General features: G+C 36.7%; 1 protein-coding gene across 5 annotated transcripts in view; it reads left to right on the forward strand.

The window, feature by feature from the left end:
* The window catches only part of Cdh8 (cadherin 8), a 393,789-nt gene that overhangs the window by 225,020 nt on the left and 141,160 nt on the right, over nucleotides 1-27,609 (forward strand). For 4 of the 5 annotated variants that reach the window (XM_042277242.2, XM_042277243.2, XM_042277244.2 and 1 more), the window contains exons 5-7: nucleotides 5,947-6,114; nucleotides 9,965-10,152; nucleotides 14,494-14,747. In XM_042277242.2, the coding sequence (XP_042133176.1) occupies nucleotides 5,947-6,114; nucleotides 9,965-10,152; nucleotides 14,494-14,747 (610 nt within the window). The remainder of the gene's footprint in view (nucleotides 1-5,946; nucleotides 6,115-9,964; nucleotides 10,153-14,493; nucleotides 14,748-27,609) is intronic. The other variant, XM_076571612.1, reaches the window with a different exon arrangement.

Raw genomic sequence — 27,609 nt, forward strand, 5'->3', positions numbered from 1 at the left:
AGATGTAGCAGTCTTGGCTCCAGCATCACCTCTGCCTGCACATTGCCTTGCTCCCTGCCATGACAATAATTGACTGAACCTCTGAAACTGTAAGAGAGTCCCCTCAATTAAATGTTTTCTTCTAAGAGTTGCCATAGTCATGATGTCACTTCACAGCACTGGAAACCCTAACTAAGACAAATGGCAAGGGGCAAGTTAGCATGAGTAGAAGGAGGCGGAGGTTCTCAGGGTGAACAAGAATCAGAGAAAGAGGAAAGGCTTTCAGACCAGGTATAAACGTCAATGGAACCCTCAATGACCCCCATCTACAGTTTCTACCACAACACAAAATGGTACTGCCACCTGGTATTTTATGTCTTAACTGTAACTACCAACCTATTTTCTTCAAGTAACTATGCACTTATGCTTGGCTTTTCTCAACCTCATGAGATGTTAGGAGCCTTCATTTATGAAAGAGAAAAGATTATTGTGGGGATGTCTTGTGATTTAATCAAGGTTAGCTAATTGAAAAAGAGGATAAATCTAAACTTTAGAAGAAATACTAATCTAGAATTTTATGGAAATTAGGAACCAAGGTGCAATAAAGTAATTGTATTAACTCAAAATTCTTCTGGAATTGTTATCTTTTGAAAAACTACTTGGTTTGCTTTAATATGAAACTATTTCTCAAACACTTCATGACAAGCACAGAAGAAACTATTGATGAGAGGTAAGGGACACTAGGAAGTACAGAACCTGTAGTGGGTCGGGGGAGGGGGAAAAAGAATGGAGTAGTGCAAAATAAAGTCATAGATATGTATGGAAACATAATGATTAAACCCATCACCTTATATGACAACTTAAAAAAAATGAGAAAGAAAAAACTCACACCAAGGAGCTTAACTAGTTGGCCCAGAAGAAAGCATTTTGTCAAACAATATTTTGAAAAGACTGTGATCCCTAATTTGTTACCAAGATGCAAAAGATTCTTAAATACACATGACCTATTGAACATGCAGCTGAACATGGAAATACAAACACTGGCCACTATGATAATAAAAGGGATGTGTACTTCATATCTTGGGCAATACAAAGTTCTCAAAAAGAGAGACTATTAAAAAAGCAATTTTGGTTTGTGTTGTCTGATATAGAGGTGATAGGAGGCTCCTATTTGCCTTATTAAAATCAAAGCTCGACACTGACAAACAGTGCCAGTTAAATGAAGGTTTGTCTCCTTTAGTGTCCACATGTCCAACTTTTTGAACTACAAATCTGAGAAGAAAAACAACCTGTACTAATTACTCATTTCCTGCTTTATGTTATATGGTTGAAGGATGGAATATATATATATAAATTCTCTTTGGCCCATGAACACCCTACAACTGCTGATTTCAGGGTAAATGTATGAGCCAAAGCTGAAGAGATTTTTAAACGCAATTTCAATCTTCTATTTTAGGAGTTTTCAAGGTCTTGCAATGCTGTAGAAGTGAAATGACCTGTCTTTTGAGTAGGAATAAAAATCTCAAGTAACCATGTATTGCTAGGACACAACACAAAGAGAGAAATGGGTAGATGAAAGGCACTAGCAGTTTCAACTACACTGCCTTTATAGCCACAGGGTAGCTGCATAGAAAGTTCTAGAAATTCTGTCTTGGATTTTGTAATGAATTGCTGCTAGTACTAAGGTTAAGATTAGAGGCAGTGGGCTCGGGCAATCTGTTCATTATACAGTTTGAACTGAAGCCAATTACTTGTGTTGCATGTCCTGAAGAAACCTTGGAGGGAATCCCCACTTGCTTTAGCAATCAGGAAAGTTACTCCCAACATCTTAGAAAAGAAGATAAAGAGTAAAGCTGTTAGACAGAAATCCTTCCAGCTTGGTATTTTTGAACTATTCACTTAAGGTAGTATTTTCATTGTGTCCACAAGTTTGTACATACTCTGCTTTTCAGTGATCCACCTCTGAACTACAAAGAAAATACTTCTGACCTATTGCTACCTGGGAGACAAAGATGCTAGCAATGACTTTAGCCCTTGGATTAGAATGTAATAATATATTAACTATACTTTAGACTCTTGACATAAATGGGTAATTAGGGAAAACTTAATACAAGGGCTCATGACAAAAGGATGATTTGGTTAATGGAAACCACAGACGCAACTTTCGAAACTGGCATCAGAAGAGCCATCAACAGCCTTATCCTTGAGGGAGTAAGACAGACAATGAGATATTAGACAGAAGTTTGCTATAGCAATACATACAAATTTTAAAAAAGGGAGTGGCCATGAATGTGATGAAGGTTCTTGTGCAGTCTGGAAATCACCCTTTTTCACTCTTACTACCTTCTAAAATGATCTTCAATGGTGGAATCTTGCAGAAAATCAGAAAGTAGTAGATTTGCTTGAGCAAAGCATTAACATCATTCTTTATTACTGAGAGTAAGCATGGAGTGTATATAGTAGAACTGGGGAACAGCTGGAGAATACTCAGAACTCTACCATCAAGACAAGTATTAAATATAGTTAGGTAGGGCAAAGAGAAAGGGGAGGGAAAAATATAGGATCGATAGTGTTCCCAGAACTTTGGTGTGTGTGTCTTAGAATTATTAGTCTTAGAATTCCTGCCATGAGAGGCTTGGTATTATCGCCACTTGACAAGGTGGAATAGTGAATTGTGATGTGTTTCAAAACTATTTTTCATGGGCAAAAACTTAGACTGAGAATAAGATAAGAAGCTTGATGTGTTTTTCTTCAATTAAAGAGAATACACAAAAACAATTAGCTTGTCAATATGGACACACCTTAGGAAGTATGGAAGATAGGTTTCATTGTAGGAGTAGGAGGCAAACACAACTGTATAATTGATACAGACCTATGACACGGCTCTTGCTTAATTTTATAAGAATCCCTTCCATATTGATTGGTTGCTCCTGTTGTGAAAATAGACCCTTATGGCATTAACCAAGGCATGATATTTTCTACTTATACAAAAACTGTGTTAATCTCAGTCTCTATGAGATATTACCTTTATTCCAATGATATACAAAAATGATGAGGTTAATAAATTTTAAGCTGCCATTATTCTGAGGAAGTTGAAAAAATTCTCCTATTCAAATAACGTGAGAGGTTCTAGGTAGAGACCTGAACCCACCTGTAGATGTAACCAATCATCTTAGTAAAATAAGAAACACAGAGCCAATGTAAAAGAGAAAGCCGAGAGGTCAGAGCTCAGAGATAAAATCTTACCTCCTGCAGTACTCCTAACTTCCCTGAGAGAGCTACTTCCTGTTTGTCTGTGTTTAAATAGTCTTTCTGTTCTGCCTTCTCATTGGTTGTAAACCCAACCACATGACTGCCTCATCACTGCCTGTAAGTACCGCCCTCCAGGTCTTAAAGGCGTATGTCTCCAATACTGGCTGTATCCCTGAACACACAGAAATCTACCTAGCTCTTCTAACCACCACGCTCTTGCTATGGCTCTAATAGCTCTGACCCCAGGGCAACTTTATTTATTAACATAAAATTAAAATCACATTTCAGTACAAATAAAATATCACCATACCCACCAATTTCTTGAAAAATTTTGCTATCTTTTTGGAGGCATTATATCAAAACTACGATTATTAAAAACACTATGTCAAATTGAAATCCTCAAATGCAGTCTTTAATGTACCAGATGACTATTCATAATAGTGATGCCTAAATTTTATAAACAGTCTTTTTAACATTATGTGAACCAAGAAGCTTCTAAAGCTTCTGACTAAAAATGGACCCATAAACAGTAAGCATATTCCAAATTATGGTAATGCAAATCTACAGCAGAGTATACCAACATGCTCATGATGGGCTTTGATTATTCTGTGGCTTTTCTTGATTTTTTTTTTCTTCACAATAGTGGCTTACCCAAATCTGAATGATGGTTATGGTTTTCCATTTACATTTTTGTTTGTGTTTTAACAATAGATGGGTGATCTTTCAGTTGTATTCCACATGGTCAAATATTGTAATAAACAATTTTGTTGAAACATATCATTGTGTAATGTCAACTATTTCTAAGCAAACAGTGTAATTCAACCAACTACTGACTTTATGCGTAGCCTTGATACAAAAGTGTTGTCAGTGACCATTGACATGATAAGAACTCATACCTCTTCTGTTTAGTGCTCGGCTGAGTCCTATTTCTCTTGATGCTTTCACACCTCTGATGCTACCCGAGTTATTCAAAGGTCCAAACTCTTTGGAAGCCCTTCACAAACAGACAATTTAATGAAAACAATTAGTTCTAAAAGAAAATTGGAAGTGCAGTTTCAGAATTGATAAACAAAGAACATCATCAGCTATTTGAATTGAATATTGTGTTGTTGTTGCATTGGAATCAAGAGTAGGACTGATCTATATTCATTAAGTTATGGGTGTGAAAGTGAGGGTGGGATGATAACCACTTATTGTGTTTGGGGGATGAACATGAGGGATGGAGATGACTTGCATTTATGGTGTTATGATGCTAGAAATAGGGGGTGAAATGATTTTTTTTTACTTAAAACCTCACTTTAACATGCAACCACTCAATAAGACTATTTCATTGTAGGAGCTTAAAAGCAGAAGGGATTCCTTTGACACATACTTAAATAAATGAATAGGAAACATAAAAGCACACTACTGAGCTGGGGATAGAGCTCAGTAGTAGTACTTAACTAGAAGGCATGAGATCTTGGATGTTCCTATCAGTGAAAAACAACAAACAGCTGAAGAAACTGAATGTCAAGGAGAAAGGAGAAGAAGGAGGAAAGAACAAAAGATGCAGGTAGCAAGGTCATAACAAAACTATTGGGTGCTGGAAAGGTGAGAGAACTAAATAGGTTGGATGTGTCACCATGGGAATTTTAAACTTGTGGTAAATTCATATAAGTATCAATAGGATTAGCCACTACATACTCACAAAATACAAAACTCGTAAATGACATTCACTGTGGGAAACAATGAAGTATGAGAAAAATGCTAGTATTCCATTTACACTTGTGCTTGCATGTTTATAAGCACATCTGCACATAAGTAATAAGGGATAATGAACTTGAAATTAGATTACAACATGTGCAATATTTATCAATGAAGAAAGGCGTGTGAGTAAATAGCGAACTATGTAAAGAGCTTTCAAAATAATGCCAGAGACATATAAACAGATTTTAAAATATTTAACAATTTATTAAAATAGTAATTTTAGTATATCTTAGTTATTACACATATCTAATTAAACTAAAAAATGTATCAGAAGAAACTGCACAAAGAACATAGCAGTGATGTTTTTCTGCTCCTTGTTATTATCTTCTCTGTATCTTTCTAGTTTTCTAATAGTGTTATTACTTTTATAGTAGAGGAAATTATAGGACTAAACTGTCAAATGAAAGTGTATATGAGTAGCACGACTGTAGAATTTAAACATATGTATGTTTTACTTCTGACAGGTGTTTTATTTGTCTGAGGTGATTCCACTAATCCATTTATTTTGTTCACCTTCTTAATGTATTTGTGAGCCAAAGAATAATTTATCTTTGACCTTAGAGCCTCCAAGCTGTTTGTTGATTTACTCATCTTCTAAGGGAATTGGGGTGTGTGATAAATTGAAGGATTGTTTCACTTCCAGGGTTTTCTTGCTAAAATGAGTCTGTGCTGCGATTTATACTTTAATTTCATAGGCGGTTTGTTTTCTAAAGTATGTATTTACAAATTCTCTTAATGCCTCACAATAGGTGTTTTTGCAGGCTATCTATGAATGCCTATGACTACATTCAGACTCAACATAAATATTACAGATGTATACCAGTTTAATACCAACAGGAAAGGAAATCTTTTTGAATAGGCACTTGATGTATGCATTAGTGTGTCTGCATATCTGTGTTTATGTACGTGACATATTCATTGCTTGATGAATGCTCTATTGAAGCTTATTCTTCCATCTCTTTCTTTCAGCTATTATAAAGACTGCCCTTCCAAACATGGACCGAGAAGCCAAGGAAGAGTACCTGGTCGTAATCCAAGCCAAAGATATGGGAGGACACTCTGGAGGTCTGTCTGGAACCACAACACTTACAGTGACCCTTACTGATGTTAATGACAATCCTCCAAAATTTGCACAGAGTAAGTGATTTCCTGAACTACCTTCAAATCATACACATTTTTAAGCAAATTTTCCTCAGCATTACAAAACCTGATAACAGCTATAGACTGCTCACTAGCAGGGCATGCCAAGATGACACACATTTACCTCCATTTTCATAAATTTAAAGACATTGAAAAAACCTCAAATATCATGAGCATGGTAGATAATAGAATCAGAAAGAATTTGAGTTAATGATGAAAAATTCATCCCTAATATTGATCCATTATTAATCCCATTGCTGTAATAAATAACTAAAATCTGTAATAGGGAACAAACTATACATTAAAACTGCTTCCAAACAGACATTCTCTTTCCTGCCACCAGGTGCGATATCAGTAACCATTGACTCCATCCTGCTGAGGATCTGCTGAGCTTTAGCAACCTCACCAGAATTCCAGGCAGCCAATGTCAGTGGTCCAGCGAGAGGATCATAATTTACATACATCTTCATCCTTTCATAAAACACTTCTTATAAGGATGCATCCAAGAAATATGATATGAAGTAATATTTCAACAAAGTCTTACAGACATGACAAGAGGACTCTTGAATCAAGAAATAAAGCATGCATATAATTACATGGAATAGGATGAAATCAGTAAGCCAAAGGAGAGAAAAATAGACATCAGTGCTAAAAACCTATGGTGTGATTGTGTAGATACAGTAAATTTTTGTTGCCCTTAAATACATACAATATAAAAATGATAAAATATTTTTCTGCCATTGAAACCCAGGAGACTGGGGAGTTAAGTTTGCTGAAAGGTACTAAAAATGAGGCTACAGACAAATGAGTTGGGACTGAATTAGTACACCATGTTAAGAACCATGATGTTTAGTGTAAGATCATTATGAAGTCATTAAAATATCTTAATTTGTTGGTGAACTGATTGACTCTGTTAAAGGGAAATGAGAGAGAGAGAGAGAGAGAGAGAGAGAGAGAGAGAGAGAGAGAGAGAGAGAAATAAGGATCTGTGTCTTTATCACATTACAGTCCATCAAGAAAAAGTTTACAGACTTTTACTTCAAAGGTGTTAGGAGCCATGGTATGCAAAGATGGTAGAGATGTAAGTAGAATAAAGCATAGGACCTGTAGGTTCTTCAGTGTTGATTATGTAAGCCTAAGGATTGATCACCTTATGATTTTTAAGAAGATAACTTATCATATTACTGATATCAGTAGCTAAGTATCTGATAGAGCTTTCTGCTGACTTAGGAAACATCAATTGAAAACTCTTTTATGAAAAGAAAGAGAAACTAGGAAATGAGAGGAGAGAGTAAAGGAGATGGGTGGGGCTTTAAAATGAAATATTTGATGAGTAATTGAGAATTCATTCATAAAAGTCCTAAGGCAGTAAGTGTAGAGATACAATTTCATATAGAATTATACAACTTTTATTTCTGCCCCTCTGTGAATTATGACCCTTTTAAGAAAAATTATTGGAATAATTCATCCTATCATATTTTGCTTTCTGATACTTTGTAGTTCACTCAGTCATAGGCAGCTCATCTTTTACAGAAAGATGATTATTTCAATTCAACAGTGATAGGTGAGTTTCTAATGTATTTCCTTATGTGGAGGCAATAATTATTAACTATGATTACCCTGATGGAGATAACAAGAATACACAGGCAAATATGTGTTACACTTGTTTATGATGCATTTGTTTAATGATGTAAGGATGTGTGTTTAATTATGTAATGATGTGTTGTATCTGTTTCACCTTGCCTGCATAAGGCACCTTATAGTTCTAAGAAAGAGCTGAATGGAATGGCCAATAGCTAGGCAGGAGAGTGAATAAAAAGGAGAAATGGAACAATGAGGGAAGGAGGAGGAGACAACTAGGTAGATGCCCGGGGCAAAAGCCAGGCAGACACTGGCCAGCCAGATGTACAGAAGCAGGGAAAGTAAGATATACAGAGGTAAGAAGTAATAAGCCCTGAAGCAAAGGTAGATGAAACAGGTTGATTTAAGTTAAAAGAGCTAGCCAGAAACATGCCTAAGCTGAGGTAGGGCATTTGTAACAAACAAAACAAAACAAAACAAAACAAAACAAAACAAAACAAAACAAAAAATAGTCTCTATGTCATGATTTGGGAACTGGTTGGTGGCCCTAAAGAAGAATCCTGATATACAGAATGGCAGTGGATAAAGGAATGTTCCATTTGCTTAGCTTTTCAGAGATTCCTGGTATAGGATTGGCAGTAAGGTGAAGTTCACTCACTGGCTATTTACTAATAAGCATACCAGAGGGATAATCTCCAAATTCACATGGAATACAAACCTTGAGAGAATTGGGCAGCATGTGTTAGATATAATGATTTTCTTTGCTCACCTTATGGTAAAACCACTTGCAAAATGGCTTTATTCTTCAGTCCCATAACATTACAATCCAAGGGAGTTTTACTTCATCATTAAGGAAAGGAGCTTAAGGAACTTTAATTAACTAATCAAATTAACTAGTCTTCAGTTCTATTGGATAATACAAACCATGGTTATTCAGGGTTTCAGCATTTGAGTTTAAACTGTAGTTAGGTAACGTTCTACAGATTTAACTCGTCCTTTGGGCTTGTTGCTCATTGACCAGTTGTTTTTTCCTTGTTATGATTGCAATAGAACTCAGTCTTCCTGAGGTTGGGTTTGCATGAAACAGGCTCTGAGACAAGGACCTGACAATAAGTAATTTAACTTCCCCAAGGAGCACCAGTGGGGAAGTGAGAACAGGCAGGTTAGAAAGCCAGCTGTGTGTGTGTCCCAAACACTCACCACTGTGGATTAGTGCACCTTTATCCTGCTGAGAAAAGTTTGAACTGATGGAAACATTTTAAACAAAATTGGCAATAACTCAAAGGTATCCCTTCAGAGAAGGGTAGAGTCTAGTATTTCATAAACTAACTCCTGTGAGTCTTTGATAGCTGCTTCTGTGGGAAGAATCAATGCTGGAGCAGTTCTTCCAGCCTGACACGCAATGGATGAAATGGAATCTGAAGGCAAGATAGAGCCCCGAGGCAAAGAAATACAAGAAGGAATAGACAGATGTAGGGCAGGTGAGCAGTAATGTGTTAATGGCCAGAGAGAGTGGTCAAGTACCACCAGCTTCCACTATACCATTGAACATGACTGCAAACAACATCTCAACAAAGAAACGGGAATAAAAATAGGACAAAGGCTACTGATTCGATGTGCTTTACTGTCCCCATAGTAGAATGAAAACACACTGTAATTGTATTTTTACCCAGGGAGTTTTGAAGGTAGGATTTTAGTCTTTAGAGCAATGAAGAATTTAGTGACAAGAGGGGTATTTCATGTATCTGGACAGCTTGCTGCAGGCCATGGCAGAAGTTTTATAATTGGATTTTATCAAAAAATAGTCTACAAGTTAGTAAATAGAAAAGTAAGTTCAAAAGTGACTTTCGATGTGTGACACATTGCAGCTCTCTATGGTGAAATAAGCTTAATATTTTACGTGGGGCAACAATGAATATTCCCACAGTCAGGCAATGTAATTATATAGCCAATTGGAAAGGAAATTCACATAGACTCACTAATATTCTGATGTGGTTACTACAAATAAATACTTGGTAAATTTATGGTTGAATCAGTACATTTTCTGTCTCTGAAGAGTGTTGAAGAGGGTTCACTCCTTCTTAGAAATACTTATTTCACACTTGTTTCAATGACTGTGCTTTCCATAGAATAGATATACCGCTGTCTTGGTAGGATCCCTAGGCATATCCTGAAGGTAGGAAATGTCCAATCAATTGTGCTAAATGAATCAGTCAGTGAGTGGATAGTGTTTATGTACTACCCAGTGTTTCTCCTCTTTGTAAAGGTTTGTATCACTTCTCAGTACCAGAGGATGTGGTTCTCGGCACTGCAATAGGAAGAGTTAAAGCTAATGATCAGGATATTGGTGAAAATGCACAGTCATCCTATGATATCATTGATGGAGATGGAACGGCACTATTTGAAATCACTTCTGACGCCCAGGCACAGGATGGTGTTATAAGACTGAGAAAGGTAAGCTGAGGAATATTTTCTTCAGTTTTTAAATATCTCCTAGAAACTTGGCTTGAAATCTCTGAGAGCTGAGTAGACAGGCAGAACCCAGATCTGGTAGTTACTTTGTGGTGGTATTGTGTTCCCCAAAATATTGTGTACCTTAATAAACTTATCTGGGGTCGGAGAACAGAAAAGCCACTAGTTAGGCAGTGATAGCACACGCCTTTAATCCTAGCATTCCAGAGGCAGAAATCCATCTGGGATCTCTGTGAGTTCAAGGCCACATTGGAAACAGCCAGGCATGGTGACTCACACCTTTAATCCCAGGAAGCAAGCCTTTAATCCTAGGGAGTGATAGTAGAAAGCAGAAAGGTATATAAGGCTAGAGGACCAGAAACTAGAGGCATTTGGCTGGTTAAGCATGTGGCTGGTTAAGCTTCAGGCTTTCGAGCAGCACAGTTCAGCTGAGATTCATTCTGGATGAGGACACAGAAGCTTCCAGTCTGAGGAAACAAGACCAGCTAAGGATCTGGCCAGGTGAGGTTAGCTGTGGCTTGTTCTGTCTCTCTGATCTACCAGCATTGACCCCAATAACTGGCCTCGGGTTTAATTTTATTAATAAGAACTTTTAAGATTCCTGCTACATTACTTAGATTTAACTTCGAAGGTGAGATGAGAAAGTATGCATAACAGCACTATTGGGCATCACCAGTCTCTTGGGACCACATTACATTTTAGATGTCCCTCTGGTAAACAGTTACCAGGATGTAGCTAGCTTCCTATTACTTCTCTCCACATTTATGATTCAGTGATTTTTCTCTAAGGCAAAGAAGTCACTCAGTCTTTATACAGGGCACTGAAGCCAAGTAACCTTCAACCAGTTGAGAGCAAAATGGATGGACAGTTATTACTGACTGGTGAAACTACTCCAGGATACAATTACGTACAGTTCTAATGGATTCTCAGTGGGACCACATCTCAATTGTGCCCCAGAAGCAACTAGTTCAATAATTTCTAGGCTTTCCCGATGTAACTCTCCTATTTCTGCTCCCCTGTTTCTTGAAAAGTCCCTCCCAAATGCGTTGATGTTTCCCCAAGTCCTTATTGAAAACTCTGCTTACAAAGGAACTGAGAGACAAGCACGATGGATGCCCAGAATCAGGCATCCTATGGAGTTCTGAGGCTCAGGAAGGAGACCAACTCTCCTACCATGGTTATTTTAAACCATGTGTCAAAAGTCCAAGCTTTATTCAAAATAAGTCTCATGATTTCTTTGTTCTAGAGGTGAGGCCATTAGAACCAGAAGATAAATTTCTGAAAAAAAAAAATAAGAAATGAAGATTTGAAACATTTTGGCCAGTGAACTGTGTTTTATTCTTCTTTTCACTTTTTTTTTTTGGTGTTAGATATGAACGATTATGTATGTTTTTCAATTTGTGTTCTTCATTGTGAACTCTTCCATCATAAAAAGCATGCAACAATGAGCTCATGTTGTATCACTAAGTTTTACCTGTGTAAAAAACGGTCTATCGTTATGGATGACATGGTACTTTCTTCAATATTATTCTTGGCAACTTTGTTGCACATGATATTTTAAACAGTTTTTTTTAAATTTATGAATAAGAAAATACATGATGGGGCACGCTGTTGGGAATCATTAATTTTTTTCTCTGCTGTCCTTAAACATTAATGTGCACAACATTAAGCCTGCTATGCAATTCTTTTTGGGGGAGTTTGTTTTTTCATTATTATAAAATTTTCTATTCATTTTACATGCCAACCACAAATCCCCCTCTCCTCCCCCTCCTGTCCCCCAATATGCAATTCTATCATGTGACATAAAGACAATGTTCTACTTCAGATATATTTCATTGTAAAGTGTGCTTGTTTATCATGAGTAAGAGCATTGTATTCTATCTCTGGGACCTCAAAAATATATATGAAATGGATGGTTGTGCTCTTAAAATTCTTATTGAAGAGAATCATAAACTGAAACCTGGAATATTCTGGATATATTTTTGTTTAAAACTTATTACAATCAATGTTGAGGACAAATGGCTATATTTATTTTAATTCGTGAGTGAGCAACACTATTCTTATGCTGAGATCCAAGTTCAGAGCTTTGAACTAATAGTTGAAAAATATTTAAAAGCTTGTATTTCTAACAGAGTGCTGTATAATTATATTTAAGTCAATTACTGAATAACTCAGAACCACATTTTCCTCGCTTAAAAAAATCCTACTTCCATTTTTATTATTTTTATTAACTGGTATCCTTTGTTCCTGTCAGGTCCTTTTATAAACTGAAACAATGAGCCATTCATTGTGATTCTGTCCACTAATATTTACAAACTTGGAGGCATATGCTATGTACTTTGTGACAAGAAAACCAAAAGGCGATTTTAGAGGAAAGTGTATGAGGGGTCAAATTTCTATAGGCTCATGTGCCACTGTTATTTTTTAATTGATAAAGTCCTAAGGACATGAGAGTGTTTTTGGACACTTTATAGTTAAGGTAAGCTGAAAATTACAGACAGAAAGAAAAAAAAAGCAGAATCATCTTGGAGAACTGCCTGGTTTTGGTTTTTAGTGAAGAAAAAAATCGAGTGAGGTACAGGGAACCTATTTACCTATTTAGTCAGACTGTTCCTTGAATGTCTTCTATGAAAAAGTCTAGAAACTATGTGGAGAATGCCTAGAGTTATCTAAGACTGTAGGCTGTGAAAGGATGAAGTGAAGAGAAAGGAAAGCTGTTGATCCAAGGATCCAAAACTACAAAACTAGGCAATATTTAGTGGTATTTTGTGCAGTGTGATGGCCACAGCATTTCTAGCAGAATAGAGTCTTAATATCCACCCAAACTGATAAAATAGTCTGATGATGGATACATCAATTGACTTGATCAAGTCCTTGCTTTGTGTATTTGTGTATTATTGTACTTTAAAATATACGCAATTACTACTTGTCAATTAATAATACTATTAAAACAGAGCACATTTTTAACTGATTTTGTAAAGTGCATGGAATGGCAAGACAGTGTGGGTGATTTGCAGGTTTTGAATATTCTCATACCATCCTAAATCATCTCTTCCAAACTATACACAGACACATTGTAATTTCAGAATCAACAAGGAAGTATATTTGCACTGTTTACCTGAAAATATCAGGGAGGAGAACTAAGTACAATCACATCTGAATTCAAATATAAAAATCAACTTGGATGTTTGAAATAAGAATATATATTTAATCTTGCACAAGTGCTCTGTAAGACTTCACTGATGATAGTTTTTGTTCCAGTTTTCTATTTTCTAAAAATTTGCATTGCAGATTTAAAGTTCTGTTTCTTCTGAGAAATTGCAATACATATATAAACTATCTTCTTGAATCTTGTCAGACTTGCCTTCTTAAAATCTGGAGTATTATAAGTTGCCAAGAATTTGCCTAGATGAGTTCTGCTACAGATCAGCTCTAATGTATGTAAGGGAATGTATTCTCTTACATCACTCGGTTTATACCCATCACTGACAAAGTCTTCTGGACTGTTAAGGAATGAGGACTCTTTCGGGAATATCATCAATGATAGAGCAATGATGTAATTTCAGTTTTTAAGTAGTAAGTGTGAGGCAAAGTCAGACCTAGTTGTGTCAGTTTATCTGGCTTCACACTTCGTTTTTCTAAATATGAACCAAAATAGCTCTGTTTATGAAATCATATCTCTTTATATGTTTACCTGATCCATAGCACAGTACTTTTGACAGAGACCTCATAATGTCCCAAAAAGCAATAAGCCCCATTTCAGCCACATAATCAGTAAGAGTAGAAATGTTTTAAAAATGATATGAAATACTCTTTGTTAGGATTAGTGCTAAATCATGCTTTGTAACGTCTCCTTAGACTAAACAATGATCATTTCTAGTCTTTCCATTTCACACACTGTTGCAGAAATGATAAAATATTGTTCCCAGATAGAGACTGTATTCAATACTGCCTTATCTGCCACCAGCAGAAACCTGGTTAACCAGATGATTAGAATGCTGGTCATGTCATCGATAGTAAAATTTTATTATGACTGTGAAGTGAAAATTTGATGTTACAATTCATGGCTGTGAATATTCTGTGAATTCTAAGTGAAATGAGCAAAACAAAACAGAACAATAGATTAGGCTTGCTGAGCTTGTATAATAAACAAGTATCAATAAATGCCTGCAAAATTTACAGGTTGAGTCTTGGGGAATGGATCCCATTAAGAGTCACAAACTGGCTTAAATGAGAATAACTTCCATCTATCCACATTATACTCATTTGTTCTTGCTGCTATGGTTTAGAGAGAAGCATTCATCTTTGTCATTTTTTTAACAGCCTCTGGACTTCGAGACCAAAAAATCCTATACACTGAAGGTGGAGGCAGCCAATATCCACATCGACCCACGTTTCAGTGGCAGAGGACCCTTTAAGGATACAGCAACAGTCAAAATTGTTGTGGAGGATGCTGATGAGCCCCCAGTCTTCTCTTCACCAACTTACCTCCTTGAAGTTCATGAAAATGCTGCTTTGAACTCTGTGATTGGCCAAGTGACAGCACGTGACCCTGATAGCACTTCTAGTCCAATCAGGTATTTGTCTTTTAAGTGTAGTATTTGCTGCTTCACAGGACAAGAGAAGAGCCTTTGGAGCTGTTCTGCGATGAAGGGCTTTCCATCGCTTTATTCTCTCTCATTGTATGGATGGTGTGTACATTCATACATTTATCTACTCAGAGCTACAGACAATGCCTAGAAACAGAAATTTCAAAGTAAACCAAGTTATTCCTGCTCTTGAGAAAACTAGATGGAGATGCAAAATTGCAAGCATTTTATAGCACTTTGGGATGGATCTTTTTCATTTTATGCTTTATTATTTTTTAGTATTGCATGAGCATTGCCAGTTGTATTTTGTCTCTTCTGACAGATATAGTGAATTATATATTAGAATTCAGAGGTATGAGACCTCCATGTCACTACATTTAGAAGTTCCTATCTTGTTTCTGAATGTGGGTTTGAAATTACCTTCTTCTCAGTTTGTGAACATTTCTGATAAGTCAGCATCTGGACTGGTTTCTTTTACAGAAAAAAATATTTCTGTGTCATTTAAAAATACCTCATGTTCAGAATTTTCTTGCATAGATATTTTTTCAAAGGATAAAAACATAATCATTTCTTCAAATTATTTTTTTGCTTTAAAATGAAGCTCAATTCTGTTCTTTTATATTTATTTGTAGACATCTTTTCTTTCTTAGAAGTCAACAAATGACAGTGTAGATACTTAAGCTGAAATCACTCTAAGCATCTATTATCTTGTGTGCTGGTTGCCAAGGTTGAGGTGTTGGCTAGTAATGTGTTTGAGAGTGGGTTTCAAGTATTGTCGTGTGTGTGTGTGTGTGTGTGTGTGTGTGTGTGTGTGTGTGTGTGTGTGTGTCTGAGAGAGAGAGAGAGAGAGAGAGAGAGAGAGAGAGAGAGAGAGAGAGAAAGAGAGAAAGATTGTGTGAGAGTGGATGAGTATGTGTCAGAGGATGTGTGTGAGTGTGTAGGTGAGAGGGAGGATGTGAAAATACTAAACATTTTCAATTTCTAAGCTATGAATACCTAGGATGGGCATCTTTGCAGTGACTTTTTCAGAAAATCTCAAGAAAAGTATATTTTCTGGTGCTTCTAATTATTTACACCTCACAATTTATAGTACTATTTTATTTTTAGATACCAGTTTAATAGTTGCTTTCCCATATGTTTTTGCCATTATATGCTTATGTAGTAGACTTTCCATGTGTTTCAGCTATTGTGCACCTGAAAAAAATATAGTGTATCTACGGTTTTGAAAAAACAAAAAGAGTTAGGAGATGAGCAAGAAGGGTGGAAACAATGTAAATATAAAATTGCACATAAATTTGTAAAAAGCCAAAATTAATACTTACTTAGAATATTATTTTTCATTAACGTCTATTTACAAACTTAAAATATATGAAGTTCTCATGACTTGAGGGTGATAAAGCTAGGAGATAGAGGTGAAATTCTTCAGGACAGTAAATGCCTCAAACAAGAGAAGATTGGGACAAAAAGGGAATTATTTTCATATTAATCACAGCTCTTAATAAAATACAATTTATTTTTAAATTTGGGACAGTGAAAGGACACTCCCATGAAGATAATATAAAGAAAGTTTTCTGGAGAAGAGAAAATCACTAAGAAGGTAGCCCTCCATGTGAGGATTTGACTAATGGCCTGGTGGCCATTCTCATCTCAGGATGCAAATAATAAACTATAGACATGCCGAATATCCTTCATCTGCTTGAAAATATTATACCTGTGAGAAGGTCAAATGTGAAATGTAAAGGTGGGAAGAATCCAGAAATAAATAAATTTACATAGACATCCAAAAATAGTTGTGCAGTGGCTTGAGAGTGGGATTTAACATGAATGAGCACAGTTGCATTTGTTGCATGAATAGGTAAACTTATTTGTATGCCTCTTTCATGTTCTCTGTGAGAAAGCATCTTTACTTTTCCCACAACCCCAAGCATGAGACAGAATCTGAAGGTACAAAACCAGATGGGTGCAACTGAAGTCCAATTATGTGAATAATCTCAAACCTTGGTTTGATGACATTTCAACTGTTATAAGCAAACAACACATAAGTTCTCAGGAATATATTAAAGCGCGATTCCCTAAAAAATAAGGGATACACACATTATCATCACACACACATACACACACAAATACTTATATATGTATACATCATGTATTATATGTAATACATAACAAGGGATACACACATTATCATCACACACATATGTATATATATTTCAAATTCAGTGTTCATCACACCAATGACAATGCTATTATTATAGAATGGCATGTTCTTAATCAGGGATGAAGTTTGAAGAGCTTTATAACTCAAAATGAAAGAAACAATTGAATCATAGAACTAGGCATAAACCAGAGTTACTACCCCTCATGTTGCTTCCATACATTTTATAATCTCTCCTTTATACTTGAGGAAAACCAGTTTTATTGAAGTAATTTCAATTCCCAGGGAGTCAAGCTGCAATTCTCACTGTAACTGATGATATCCATATCTATTATTGTCACTATTTAGAAAGGTGTGTGTGTGTAGGAAACTGGAGATTCTTCAGCAGCAAACATCTAACTTCAAAACAGGCCATTTCTAAGTCCAGCTAAAGGGGGATACTGGGAAGAGATGGACAGATCAAGTGTGCTTTGGTGACATAGACATATCAGTGCTTCTGATATATGCCAGGCAAGTGCAAGTTCCTACATGTCTCTAGTCCCATACAAAGAAGACACAGGTACTGTTTCAAAGTATGTGTGGGAGACTTTGATATGTCAGGGAGTATGTGGGCTCCACAAAGTCCTGGCAGGTGGATTGTCCCCAGGAAATGACACTTTAAGAAAGAACCACTGCTTTTTTCCCTCTGCAGTATCATCTCTCCATTTCTGCCACCCTCCTCTGCCGGTTGGCTTACAGAAGGTAGCTTCCCTATGTCTATACGCAAATGGCTAATTTGACTAAAAATCTAAATTTTCTAAATAATCAGGTCAGTGCATAGGTCATTATGAAGCTAGCAGATGGGCTTATAACAACTTTTCCTTTAAAAATAGATCTAGAGGTTGTGACATCTCAGGAAGTCTCTGGGCAATGGATAGCTACACATTATTTTCTCTTTAGAACTACTGCATTTCATATGCTGACAAAAGTGTATCCATCTTTCAGAATAATATTTGCTTTGCCATCTTGCAAAAAAATAGTCAGTCATTGTGGCATCTGCTATGTTAAAAGATGCAGTCATTTGCTGGCTCATCAACTTCCTGTGCGATTTCATTTTTGAATACAGATCCTAGATAGAAATATCCTGCATTTTGAAATACTTATACCTACATCTAGATATATGTTCATAACTGTATATCTCAATATTCCAGTCTACAGGAAAATGAACAGTGATATACATTAAAACCCATGATCACACTGTCTTCCTCCCAGGAACATTAATTAAGAGTTTGCTTTTTTCTTCTCTATTACATACGTTGTTGCTCAGTAATGTAGACAAATTTCTGACAATTTATTTAAAGATGATGTTTTTCAACTCAGATAGATTAAGTCAAAAATCATATCACTGTTGTTTTGCAGCATAGCTGTCAGCCTTACAGGTCTCTGAGAATCACTTTCTTCACTGTCTATGACGCTATATTCCTCATAGGGCATGGAGCAAATGAAGTCACTTTATTAGATGTTTCACCTATTAGCATTACTATCTAATTAGGGCTAAGCCATGACACATTTTAACTTTTCAGAGATGAATTTATTTGTTTTACGTGTATGTGTTTTTTGTCTGTGTGTATCTTTGTGCACCATGTATATGGGTAGTGTGCACTGAAGTCTGTCGAGGACAGTGGAACCCTTAGAAAAGGAATTACAAATGCTTGTGAGCAACTATGTGGGAAGCAGGAACTAAACTAAGGTCCTCTGCAAGAGCAATGAGCACTTTAAAACACTGAGCTGACACTCCAGGCCTCTCATTTTAAAAATTAAATGAAAATTAAACATCCAGTAGCTAGTTGAGAAGAGAATTATAGTAAACATGGCTAGATCTATGTAGAATGATATGGTAGTTTGGGGCGTACTCTATCATTTTGTTGTTTAGGTTAAGATATATTTTAAAGAATATAAATAATGTCATTTATTTTAACTTTTTCAAGCTTATGATTGCAATATTGTCACCAATGTGATCAATATGTCTTATGGCCTGTGTTAATATGCTGCTTTCTTGTGATAACACCTTGAGATGGTATGTCTAATCAGTATCTTCATTTAATACAGAAAGGTGATAAGGACAGGACAATGAACTTCCCAAGTATCACACAAACAGATGGATGACTCTCATTGTCAACATGAATGCATTTAGAATCACCATGGGAACTTATCACTAAGTGTGTCTAGGAGGGGGTTTTTCCAGAAAGGTTTAATTGAGGTGAGAAGAAACCTTCCTGCCCATCCTACCTTCCATGAGCAGTGTTTTGCCAGGGTCTGGGATCCTGAACTCAATCAAATGAGGGAAATTAACTGAGCATCAGCTCTTTCCACTCTCTGCTTCTTTACTGGAGGTGGAAGGGGACCAGTGGCCTCAGCTGCTGCCTTTCCTTCCTTGGCATGATGTGCTGCACCTCAGATTGTGAGCCATGGGAAACCCCCTCTTCATTAAGCCACCTTTGTCAAGTATTTTGTCACAGCACTGAGAAAAACAACTCGGACAATCAGCTTTCTAACCCTGTAGCAAAATACCTGTGACTAACTTAATAGAAGGATGGGCTGGAGGCTCACTGTCTCAGAAGTTCAGATTCCTGGTATGTGGCAATGCTGCTTTGAGCCTGTGAAATTCCATGTACCAAAGTGGGGGTCATGTTGCTGAAGAGGCTGCTCACAATATGACAACTATGAAGCAAAAGAGAGAAAGTGCATGAGAGAGAGAGAGAGAGAGAGAGAGAGAGAGAGAGAGAGAGAGAGAGAGAGAGAGATTTGAGGAGACAATGGTCTCAATATCCTCTAGAAAAGCCCACCCATGCAATTTCACTTCCTTATACAAGATTCACCTCCTAAAAGTTTCATTCCTACTTCCTGGTAGAGCCTGCCTTAGCCAGACTGAGAAGCGTTCACTAGAGACACTCTAGACTAAATCCTTGCACTGGGCTGTTTTGGTACTCAATTGTCCCTTTTCCACCTGTATGGCACAGCTCCTTTCTTCATCTGTGATCACTGCACTGCAAGTTTAATTCATTCTTCATTTTCTAAGTTTTCTTCACCAAAACCAGTGTGACTACAACAGAAGCAGAAAAAATAGCTCTGGTGTTAAGTCGAGTCTGTGTGGGACGGCCCCACTCATCGGTTTTGATACTTTCTACAGTGTTTTACTACTGACTGGGAGCTATGGTGTGATTTGGGAGATGAATAGGGGAATCCACCTGAAACTTATTTGATGAATCTAATCTTATTTCAAAGTACTGAGAAATGGTAAGATTTGAGTTTTGCAGAAAGGAAGCTGAAACTTGGAAAAAAATGAGGTGCATGTACATGACAAGGGTGTATCAGATTTTTATGAGTGCAGGACCTAAACCTACCACTAACCACTACTACTAAACACTAAGTCCAGGAGTGGCCAACTGGATCTCAGATTCTTGAATGTGAATCAAATGATACCAACTAATGTTTGCTAAAAATGCCATATTTTGTGACAAACTCACAAAACTGATGTGAAATGTAGAGAATTATTTACATGTAAGATGAAAAATACCTACCATACAGTGAATTTTGAAAATAAGTGGACACTTGTATACAAAGCTCATGTAGCCCATTCCCCTACAATAAATTTATTTCAGATCTATATTGGGAGTCACTGTGGTTTTGAAGTGAACAGAGGCTGTTTTTAAAGCAGTAGCTTTCTGCTGTTTTCAGAATATTCACTTCGTTTTTTTTTCCTTTTATTTTATTTTACAGTACCATTCAGTTCTACATATCAGCCACAGATTCCCTTGTTCTCCCCCCTCCTGCCCCCCTCCCCTTCCCCCCAGCTCACCCCCCATCCCCACCTCCTCCAGGGCAAAGCCTCCCCAAGGCCTGAGATCTACCTGGTAGACTCAGTCCAGGCAGGTCCAGTCCCCTCCTCCCAGACTGAGCCAAGTGTCCCTGCATAAGCCCTAGGTTTCAAACAGCTAACTCATGCAATGAGCACAGGACCTGGTACCACTGCCTAGATGCCTCCCAAACAGATCAGAATATTCACTTTGAATACGATTGCACAGGCTGCTTATATTAGAAGTCAGACCAATGACCACTTAGTAAGAGAATAGGTGATTGACACTGGATCACAGTGGCCACATATTCTGTTGTCCTAATCCCTCTCCTGAACATAAGTGCCCACTCAACACAAGAGCAGTGCTTCGCTGTTTTCCTCCTGGTACGATGGCATTTTTTGTACCTCTTTTTGGTTGCCAGGCTCGCTGTTAATGAGCTCTTTTCATGCAAACACTCCTCACCACCAGCATCACCAGTGATGCTGAAAGAGAGGCATTTCTGACTATACAGGACATCGAATTAATATGGAATAATACTCTACATTGGCTGATTTCCTCCTCAGTCTTGCAATAATACGTGTGTGTGTGTGTGTGTGTGTGTGTGTGTGTGTGTGTGTGTGTGTGTAAAGGGGTGGATATACTCATCACATTGTCAAGAGCTCAGCCCAGTGCTGTAACCTGTGAGCACAGGTCATGCAACTAAAATCATGCTTGTTCATCAGCAGCTCCCCAATTCCACTCTCCCATGACTGTTATCACCTCTCTAAATGAGTTTAGTTGTTTTAGAGATTGTATGTAAGTGAACCATGCACTCTTTTCCTTTTGTTATTACCTTTTCTTTTACTGCACTGTCTCCAAAGTCTCCATATATATATATAAACATATTTTGGTATCTACGTTTTTCAGGCTGAATAATATTCCATTGTTATATATATATGATATTGTAGTTATCTAACATCATTCATAGATACATATATGATTCCTCTCCTGAAAGTTATGAGTAATGTCTCAGTGAACTTGGGAATGCTTATATGTCTTTGAGATGCTTACCTCACTTCTTTCTGGTAAATACTCAGAAGTGGGACCATGAGATCATATTGCAGTTTGATTTTTTTAATGTTTTGTGAAAATTCCATAGATGCTACACAAATTTTTTTTAATTCCTACCTGGAGAATACAATGGTATAATGACAATAATCTAATGTGTTTAAATAACTAAAACTTGATTTATTTGCTGTCTGTACTCATTTTTCCAAACAGAAGTTTTATTGTTTCCCACCTTAAAGTACAAACACTCTCAATACCATTCCAAAGCCTTTCTATTCCTAACTAAACTGGTTGTAACTAACTCAGCACATGGTATTATATATGTACATTCATTCATTCATTTACATTTACAATTATATCCAGTCACTCATTCATATTTCAGTTTGTTCTCCTTGTTATAGTGATTAAGCTCACAGTTTTCAGAAATTTTTTTCTTACAAAGATACATCCCATGCCTTGTATTTGTGTTCTATTATTAGAAGTATGACTGAATAACCACAGGACAACCAATCCCTCCATAGTTAGCTTAGCTATACTTTAATACAAGCTATGTTGCTATGATAAATAAAGTCAGACAATAGACCTTGGAGTCAACTGTAAAGAATAGTTTCTTTAAGAAACCAGAGTAGAAGCAACCATAGCTGCTTAACGAGGTTAATGTAAAACTATGTCATCTTTCAGCGAACCTTGTACTAATTTGGAGAGTGGACTGTGTTTATTGTTTTTTTTTTTCTGTTCTCTTTTCCTCCCTCTCTCTCTCTTTCAAACAGATACTTTTCCCCTTAGAGAAATAATAAATAAACAGGGACTAGCAGAATGCAGACAATATTATTTATTAAAGCAGCCAGAACAACCAGTGAAGCAATTAGAGGCAGAAGCTGAAAACTTGTAGATGGAATTTTTGATTCTCAAAGTGCATGCAAAAAATGCTAAAATGGTTTCTTTAGGCATAATAACAAAAGCGAGAATGAAATTAAGCAGTGAGAAAGAAACAGTTGGAGTTCAGTGAAATATAATAACTGATTCATAACTAAGGGGTTTATTTCATTATGTATGGCTCTAAATAGCATCTTCACTTGCAGTCAGCTCAAAATTGTATCCTCCTGTAAATTTTCCAGAGAGAGATGGCAGACCAGTGTTGAACAAAGCATTTTTTAATATTATAAAAGTGCATTTGCTCCTGCTAAATTTGAAAAATCAAACCACATTACCTTTCTCCAAGGACAGCCATTCCCTATGGTATTCTAAGTAACACAGAGACTGTTGGCAGATCAGTTTGAACTCAACTTTCTTTGCTCTTGGATCCCCCATTAAGTTCGTTTGATAAGGAGTGAAATGTTTTCTAAAAATGAGGGGAGATTTAGTGTGGGCCACCTTTGAGCTCTGTAGAGCATCCAGAATACCCAAAGTTCCATGCTGATGTGAGGACACTTGAGTTCACGAGCTCCTCTATGATCCACCCATGATTAAAAATACACCAATGCTTGGTTACAACAATCTGTCTTCCTTTTACTTGATGATATCATCCTTGATTTTATAGTTAATAAGCCCATTAAAGGTAGAAGAATTAGTGATGGAAATGAAATCTTTGTGTTGTCAGCCCACGAACTAGCATGAAGTCACTCTCATTTTATCTAATTGCTACAAGGCAGAGTGTATGGGTGATGAAGCTGGAAACACCCACTCTAAAGAAGTTCACTGACTTCCTCACTAAGAACACAGAGAGTTGGCATCACACAGTTTCCATTCAATAACCAATGCTATGGCCCTTCAGGATTTTATTCTGCCTCAGAAACACTTTTAAGATAAGATTCCTAGATTTTTTTCTGTAAACTTTTGTTATAAAGCTTCCTGTGATGGGAATTGGCATTGCCTTGAGTTGCTAGTATCTATGGGTCACCTGTGTGCTGTGGCTTGTATACAGAAATCGGAACACGTCATGTGTGTCAGCACTCACGAGGCAGAGACAGGCAGATTCTGTGATTTCAAGTCCATTTGGTCTACTCTGCGCTCCAGGACAGTCAGATCTACACTGAGAGACACTTTATCTTAATAAAACAAAACAAAAGAAAAAACATTCAAATGTTGGTCATTGATCTTCACCTTCCATCTTGAGACAGAATTTCTCCTATTCACTGCTAGGTACACCCGACGAACTGGCCCACAAGTTTCCAGCTATTCTCCTGCCATCATTGTTCAACTCATAGCAGGAACACTACTCACCTTAACATGACTTCTGGGTATTGGATTTCAAGTCTTCATGTTTGTGTAGCAATTCTTCTATCCACTGAAGTCTCTCCCTAGGGCTAAAACTGCCCTCCTTCATGTGTTTATGGAGAAAGACACAATTGCCATGCAAATTATGAAAGGAGAATGCTGGCAAATGCTGTGGAAGCACCTGCTTGAAGAGTAGAGTTTGTTTCCTTCCCAGATCGACACTGAAACCCTGACCTCCTTCCTGCTTCATGTTACTCCTGATCTCAGTGATGTCTATTCTAAGGGCTTTATGGATCTGAGGCTGATTACCACCTTTACCAGGTTCTTCTCTCCACTTTCTATGATTTGATACTTTCACTGATTCTGGTTGCATTTTTCAATCTAAAAGCATGAACAAAATTTCTCATTGAGTATACTCACTCTAGAACATTCAGTACACTCTAGAATGCATTTACTAGTAATAGAGTGTGCATTCAGCAAGAAACATTGGGATAGTTTGTTAGTCTTTATTTACAAGTGTTCAGCATTTAAGCAGTGGCGAATTCATCCAACGTTCATTGATGCTTTATCATATTAATCCTGGGAATTAAATATGTTCTTATTCCTAGTAACTAATCTGTTACAGGTTAGACTGTCCAGGAAATGGACATTGGAGTATAAGGCATGTTAGATTTAGATTTTATGAAAAGAAAGAGGCAGAAGCCAAAAATGGAAGAATAAAATATTAAAATTAAAAAGCAAAAATACTTCATTTAACCTAGTGGGTCTATTTCAGATAAATACTGTCAAGTACAGGAATTCTTCCTCATGCAAAATTGAAAAGGTCTCTGTAACTGTTTACCTAATAACAGCTAGACTTGGGACAGATCTCTCTGACACCCAGGAAGTCTACAAAGAGTGAACTATTTGAGGTGGATCTCTGGCCACATCCCTCGTAGTATCTGTACCAGCGTTATTCCTTTAAGGGGAAATTCTGGACTATATCTCATTCTTAATGAATAAGCACATTGGAGACTATTTTAGTTGTTTATGTTTTGGTTGAATAGAATATCATACCACTGACATCACAATGCATTCACTAGGATAGTGCTCCATTGATGAGATAGATTCCCAGGGTACTAGCATCTTTCCGTAAATTCACAATTCTAGCTCTCTGCTCAAGTCCTCAGACTGTTACCACATTTAGGATCACATGTATTCTTCCTATAAGTACTCATATATTTGTTGGATAGTCTCAGATGCTAACACCAAAATAACAAATCAAATGGCCTGAATTCTATCTCTGTGGTATTGGGTGGTGAAAGTGACTGGCGACTATCATTAACTATTGATTTGCATGTCTTAATGAAATATTTTAAAATGAGAGATCTAGTGTGGTGAGGCTAGAATAATAGTTATTAGAGATATAAATAAAAAAGCAAGTGTTGACAGAGTTTAAAAACAGATGTTTTACATCTTGTCATTGGGAAAGTATCTGTCCTCTTCAGGAAACAAAACTTAATAAAATGCTTATATTTTGAAAGAAACAAAGGTGCTTGAAGAAACTGAGTAGGCAGTATTTTACATCATTTTACTTGTAAGGCTGAATAAGCCACTTTATCTACATCATGGCAAGGGTGTACCGAGGTCTTATCTGATATTGAGATATTTTTGGGCATCATTTCAACAAAGTATTTTTCATTAGATTTTTACCTTCCAATTTGAAGCTGTGCTCTGACCAACCAATTTTGCTGTTGATGAAAGATAATTGGATTTGACTTATGGTGTAGAAGAAAAACATAGAATCATCTCAGGAGAGCTCACATGTTGAAAGTGGAAAATTTCCGTTTCCCTGTTCTATAAAAAGTCTACTAGATCCACTCTGTTAAGGGCATCTGACTGCAACCAAAGGGGATGCCTTGAGCTTGTTTCTCTGCCTTTTAACAAGTCCCTAGGTATAAATCTGATTTGTGATGATCTACAGATGGTATCAGCCTTACACTTGTTGTATAGTACTTTCATCCAAGATAAAATATCCCATGTTGTAGAGAACCTCCTTAAAACATTAGTTCTAAAGGCAGGTGAAACATTATATCTTCTGGAGAAATTTGTTAAACTCACGAAATAAAAACTTTAGAAATTTCTGAAAGTCCCTGGAAATAACAAGATGCACTATGCTACCTCATACTCTTTCCTCCCCATGGTTATGTATGCAGTAAGGACTGCTGAGAAACAATGCACAGGCCAGCTCAGCTGTATAGAAAGAGTAACAGGACTGTGCTGTTTTTTGGGGTTTGGTTTTTTACTTTCTTTTTTTTTTAATGGAGTATGCTGGATGTCTCTACAATTTTGTTCAAGTGACTGCAGAACCTATAAAAACTGTTGCTGCTATTGATGCATAACACACTGCTATTATTGGTCACACACACACACACACACACACACACACACACACACACATATATATATATATATATATATATATATATGTATATATATATATATATATGTAATTTGGATTTTTGGAAACTAGCTGTGCTGTCAACTTTGGAAAAAGTATCCCAGTTTACCGTGTTGAGTTGGCATTGTACAGAAATTAACAGCCATATTGGTCTAGAAATGTTGAACTTATTTTTTTTCCATTTGTACAGGGGTAACTCACTGTATTAAATATGTAAGGTCTTATCTATGTGTGTTTGATTACAAAAATTAATAAAGGATTCTCTAAATAAAAAAAAAGAAGAAACAAAACAGCTATGAGACTCAGAAATTCACTTGGCAACTTGTTGAGCTTTCTTCAAGTTGTGCAGTGTGCTGGAGGCCTTGAGATTCCATGAGCTCTCACCCACCCTGGGGCAGAATTTTAGTGGTGCAGCTGTCTTTTAGTCATTTCTACTCCTGTAAATAGCCCTTTACCCATATTCCTATAAGCAATTCAATAGTAACTCATTAGCTTATCAAGTTGGACATTGGTGGTATCATTGGTGGTATCATACCTAGCAGGTATGCACAGACATTTGAATCGGACTTCTCAGGAAGACTGTCACACAATAGTAATAAATGACAATAACATTTATGATATGATAGCAAATGGTCAAAATCGTGAAAGACGTATTCAGTGATAGAAATGACAGTAAACGGCTTAGTTGCCATCCCAAGGGAAGGATCTGATATTAGACAGGGCAGGTTTGGATTTGATGAAGGTTAGAAGAGTGTAGTCATAGGCCTGGCTCATGCTTTAGCCAAAGAGGAAGCATTCAGGCTAACATCTACTGGAATTAAATGTATGATATTTGACTTTGTATAAGAAAGTATCTAATGGTGTAGAACAGCCATTCAATTAGAAGATGGGAGTTTATGGTATTAAATATTTTGTGCCCCAGAAAAAAATTCACATATGGCAGAATACTGAGGTGCTGTTCTTAAGTTATTTCTTTTGTATATTAATCAATTAAACATGGGATTTTGATATCATTGTATTTCTAATTTCGAACAGGTAGCATAAATATCTTACTAGCAAGTAAATTCCCGGCACATACTACAATAACTTATGTTGCTGCTAAATGAGTCTTATGTCCAGCTAAAATTCAAAAACATAAGTAAATTTACAAAATTT

Source organism: Peromyscus maniculatus, chromosome 5 (assembly GCF_049852395.1).
Source record: "Peromyscus maniculatus bairdii isolate BWxNUB_F1_BW_parent chromosome 5, HU_Pman_BW_mat_3.1, whole genome shotgun sequence".
NCBI classification, from domain to species: Eukaryota; Metazoa; Chordata; class Mammalia; order Rodentia; family Cricetidae; genus Peromyscus; species Peromyscus maniculatus.